Source organism: Alligator sinensis, unplaced genomic scaffold, assembly GCF_000455745.1.
Source record: "Alligator sinensis unplaced genomic scaffold, ASM45574v1 scaffold60_1, whole genome shotgun sequence".
Classification (NCBI taxonomy): domain Eukaryota; kingdom Metazoa; phylum Chordata; order Crocodylia; family Alligatoridae; genus Alligator; species Alligator sinensis.
In genome coordinates this window covers 1,994,644-1,999,877 of record NW_005841858.1, presented here as the reverse complement: position 1 = coordinate 1,999,877, position 5,234 = coordinate 1,994,644, and the positions used below count along the sequence as shown (strand labels likewise).

At 43.8% G+C, this 5,234-nt stretch overlaps 1 protein-coding gene across 1 annotated transcript in view; it reads left to right on the top strand.

Moving 5' to 3' along the window:
• PLCH1 (phospholipase C eta 1) overlaps positions 1 to 5,234 on the top strand; it is a 218,754-nt gene that overhangs the window by 25,690 nt on the left and 187,830 nt on the right. The window contains exon 2 of the mRNA XM_025214840.1: positions 3,105 to 3,222. Coding sequence (XP_025070625.1) covers positions 3,144 to 3,222 — 79 coding nt within the window. The 5' untranslated portion in view covers positions 3,105 to 3,143. The remainder of the gene's footprint in view (positions 1 to 3,104; positions 3,223 to 5,234) is intronic.

Genomic DNA, 5,234 nt, shown 5'->3' with positions numbered 1-5,234 from the left:
GAATCAGAAGGCAGTAGGGTGGGGCAAAGGGCACTAGTACCCATAGCCTAAGAGGAAAACAGGCAGCAGACTAATGACTCATCAATTAAGTAATTAGCTTCCTCTTCACAGGTGCTCCTTTTCTCCCACCACAAGGCTTCATCTGGGCTGTGTTGTCTGGCGTCTTCCGCCGCCCCCCACCTTCAAAGGGCTCAAGGAGCTGGGAGTTATTTCCAGAAGCAGCTGTCTGGCTCTGACAGCCATAATTAAAAGGGCCCAGAGCATCATGTGCATCAGTGTCTCTGTGCTGAAAAATGGCGGTGGGGGCACTTTAACTAAAGCTTGTTGAATGAGTTTTAGTTAGTTCTCTCATCATCATTTTTAAATGTGGGGGACACTGATACTCCTGATGCTGGAGTCTGCTGGAGCTCAGTAAGTATCACGCTCCAGCGCCAATGCACTGAAATTTTACAGTGTGTTGGAGCAGCCTCGGTGTACATGTATAAGTGCCCTAAGATTTTTTCCTAAAATCTTCAAATGCAACAGCTTTATAGAGAGAGCGATTGAATGTGTGTGTGTGTGTACGTGTGTGTAAATAAAATAAAGGGCTTAGTCCAACTGTTTGTCTGTCTGTAATGCTCTTGGAGCACTCTGATTGGTTACTGAAACAACCAATCAGAGTGCTCCAAGAACATTATGGACAGATGGCGGTAGCACACAGGTGATGGTAGCAGAGGTGGCAGTAGCATGGCAGAGTGCCGCCATGATGGCAGGGATGCAGCGGGCGGGTCAGGCCATCACCGCTGGCCTCACCCCCAACCCCCAGCCCTGCTCCTTGGAGGCAGCAGTGGTTGCGGGGTGGTAAGGTAGGGTTAGGGTTAGCAAGCTGCAAGGGGCTGGGGCAGAGCTGCAACTTGCTGCCTGCATGCCCTTGCCTGGAGCATACAGGCTACAGATCGCAGCTCTGCCCCAGCTCTGGGCCACGCTGTCACTGCTGCAAGATCCCAGCCCAGCCCAGGAGGAGCTCCCTGCCCTGACACGCTTCCCGCCAGCGCTGCTGGAGTTGGTTTCCACAGGACTCTGGCCCTGCACTATCACAGTATGGCTGCTGCTGGGGTCTCCATGGAAACAGGCCCCAGCCATGTGGGCAGGGGCTGCTGGGAAATGGAATCTAGCCGCCAGCTGGATCTACCATTTTGCCCATCCCTAGCATACACAATGGGGTCCGGTCTTTCAAAATGTCTCACTTCCCAAATTATGGGCCAAATCTTCAAAAGTACCCAGTACATAATGTATTGAACTCTTAAGAAAATCCCACCACTTCTTATTTTGATGTCTTAAATGGGCCAGAACGTTTGAAAATACTAATGATGGCTGAGCTCATTTGAAAATCTGATCTTTAGGGTACATCTACACAGTGTAATACAGTGATTCCCAGGGACACCTGAGCTACTATTAGAAATGGTATAATGGCATTAGTATTATATTTTGCCTGAGCTAATTAGAGTAGCATGGCTAATTAGGTTGTGGGGAGCTTTGGCCTAATACAGCCGTACCACTTCTCGTACAGCATTGCTTCACACCCTGTAGTGGTTTTAGCGTCTTCACAATAGGGTTTGTTACTTGAGGGAGTATTCATGGCAGATCAGTAACTCCCTTAAATGAAATGTTGACAGATTTAGTCTTAACCAAGTCTGCACTAGACAGGCCCTGCTGTGATGGGATGGATTTGGCAAGGCCCAATTCTATTCAACAAAAGGTTGAAGTTCTTCATATTTGGAATCAGTTAATTGTTTGAACAAATAAAGCCTTGTTCTAAGATACATCCACCAGTTTTCTAATTAGTTAAAGTATACTTGTCAGGTCCCTGGAAATAATGGTTCCAATGTTCGTATTATCTTGTGTTGTAGCCTATTGTTCCTCTGCTAACTGAGGCTGAAATTCTCACAAGCACTTATGTGATTTGCTGCAGCTCCTTTTGTGTATTCACTTGGCTTGTCCTCATTTTAAATGTCATTAGAATTTACTTTCTTTTTAATTGATTTATATATATTACTGTATTGGCCTGATTCAAGCAAGTTTGGCTCCTGGAGCTGTTGGCCCCCCCAAATATCTGATAGATTTCTGGGACCTGTTGCCAAAAGGCTACTTTCCATTCTAAGTACTGTTGCTGCTAGCTGTCTGTAGCAGGAAAGTCTTGTGATGTTTGCTCATGCTGCTGTGCAAATTAATGGCAACATCTAAATTTACTGTAGTTGGCTCAGGATCTGATTGTCCCAAAAGGTGAGTAGTCATTTTTCCAGCTGCCAGAATAAAAATATCAACTTAGAATTTGTTCTTGAGGGGTTGTGGCCTGAGGCCTTGGACTCACCTTGGCAGAGGTGTTTTTTGTTGTTTTCGCTCCCCACCCTCCCAGAGGTCAGTTAAGGAGAAAAGGGATCAGTGACTTGAAAATTAACCTTCTTGCCTACCCTAAGGAAGCTGGTTGAGGAAGGCAGTTTCCCCATCACCTGTCTGTACAGCAGACGGGTAGTCATGGTGTGATTTACAGCTTGGAGGCCTGTGGATGTTGCTTAGCATAACAGGCTTTTAGGGCAGTGGGTGGCAATCTTTTAAGGCTGCTGGCTGGATGGACCCTATGTGGGTCAGAGGCAGGCTGGCAGGTGGGAAGACAGGTGCTAGGGCTCAACTACCACTGCTGCTTTACCATGCAATATCATGTAGACCTGCCAGAGATACTGTTAAACTAGCTAGCTCTGGTACCAGTGACAGACCAACAATAGCAGCTAGAAGCTCTGTGTACGCTAACCACCCAAATATTTACAAAACTTCTTGGGTATGGTTTGCAGCCTGCACTAAGTTCCATTGCTGCCATGGCTAGACTGCTCCTAGTACCTGAGCTAGCTTGGATATATTTGTGGTACACTGGTATATTTGGTGATGGGCACATTTGACAACCTAAGAGTGATAGGCAATAGTCATTGTAATATACTGAATAAAGCTAATGGACTTTTTTGCGTAAGGGACACCAATAAACATTCTTTATTATATTTACAATAATGTGTTTTTTCTCAGTTTGAGTTATTTTTTTCTTGTCTAAATATATACTCCATTTCATTTTGCAGTGTAATAATTTTTGATGCTGAGCAGAAAATCTTCTTACAATGAGTTATTGGAGCCTGGATAAGAGAAGTTGTCTTCAGTACTGCAGACATTTTTTGGTGGACAATGGTGTATTTCATGGTAAGCTTCATACTATTTTTTCTTTTTCTGTTCACATTTCTTATTTGATTCAAACACAATGGACATTTTATAGTTGTACCTAACTGTTGGTAATTATCTCTTCAAAGAGAATTAGCAGGCAGCTCTAAAAAGTAGCTTTAATAATATTTTTTTTAATGTGCTGCAGTTCAGTTTGTATTTGCCAAGATAACAGTGCATACTGATTTGTTATGAAAGCCTTCACTTGGCCTACCCATAATTACAAAATACCCTAATAAAATGTTATTTACTGATAATGTAATTGATGTCATGTTAACATATGAAAGAAAGTTCTGAATTTGAGCTAAAAAAATGGAGAACACATTGTAATTTACTGTTTCCTTCAAGTCTCAATTTATGTTAAAGACAGAGCCTTAAATTCAGGGTTGGTGTTATTTCATTATGTTTACTGGAAACACTTATACCACGTTTGACTTTGGAGAAAATTCTTTGAAATCACTGAAGCACATTCAACTGCATGTTCCCACATATACAAGTGGCTTTTAGGAAGATCTTCCATTAATCACTGGTGTTAATGGAGTTTCCATTTGTGTCAACAGGACCATGAAGAAAGGGAGGAGAATATTTGGTTGGCATAAATAACTGTCCAAATTAAATCTCTCTTCCTTACATAGGCAGCTTTGATTTCTGCCCTCTGTTAAAAAATGTGAAGTTTATGTCTGTTTTAGACGAATTTATGTTTAAGTTATTTTAAATTCATACAATTGAATATTTTTATTATGTAGTGGGAAGTTTCAAAAGAAGTAGCTCAATCAGTTCTTGCTATTTTAAGATGACAGTTATGATTTCTTTTTTATTTTAAATATCAGTATTTTCTTTAGTTCATCTTGCATGCTTCCATTTATCTCTCATTGTGAACAGCATCTGCCTAATAGATAAATTAAGCCATATGCTTAACATACAGGACTCAGTTGCAGGAGGGATAGTGAACTTCAAGGTCCTACCTATATATTCCAACTCTAAATCAAGGCTGTGAACAGATGTGCATTTGAGGAAGTCACCATTCAGCTCCAGTTTGGAGTGCTTCGAATTTGGTACTCTTCAGCAACATACAGAAGTATGGCACCCAACTGTGCCCGCTTGCCAGAGCTCTTCAGAATTGCTACAATGACATGTAATAGCAGTGCCCTCCAGTTGGTAGTAGTGATAGGAGCATCACCCCGCCCCCCAAACTCTCCTCTGCTAATCTTGGTAGCCTATAGAGCCAGAGACTTGTAAGGAATTCTTTTTTCCAACTCTCTGCCTGGATAGCAGAAATCCAAGCAGGTCTGACCAGAAATTTGGTCAGAGGCCAAGAGGCATGCAGGGATTTCTGCTATCCAGGCAGGGGGCTGGAGAGAAAGATTTCCTACATGCCCATCAGGCTCTGGAAGTTGCCGAGGACAGCTGAGTGCACAGGAGAACACTCATTGGCTGTTTGCCCCAGTCCCAGTACCAGCTGTTTGCTCCAGTTTCCCAGGGAGTAAAATACTGTGAGACGGAGAAGAACTGAGCAAGCCCCCTGTCACACTCTGTAGAGCATACAGAAGTTTCAAGAAGTGCTTCGAAATTAAGCAGTTCAAAAAGGCTTTTAATTTTTTCAGAATAATTTGACATGCTTATGGGCTGTGCAAAGCTTTGGTAGCTGATTCAATTCAGAGGAGATTCAGCTTGATTCAGGGAGTGAATCTCTAAATCCAAATTGAGTCGGGAAACCAAGTAAAAGCTCCGAATTGATTCAAACCACCTGGATCGATTCAGAAAAGATTTGGCCGATTCAGACATTCGGCCATAGACTAAACAGGTGACAGCTGCCTCCAGCCGGTAAGTCTGTTAGTCTGTTGGGGTTGGAGGACGGGGGAGGGATTGGGGCTGGGACAAGCTGCCTGGCCGGGGCAGGGGGGCACGTTACTCGGGGAGGGGGTGCGGGATGTGGGTGTGGTAGTGCTGGGAGTGGGGGGTCTGCCCCCTTCCCCGCCGGGGGGGGGGGGGGG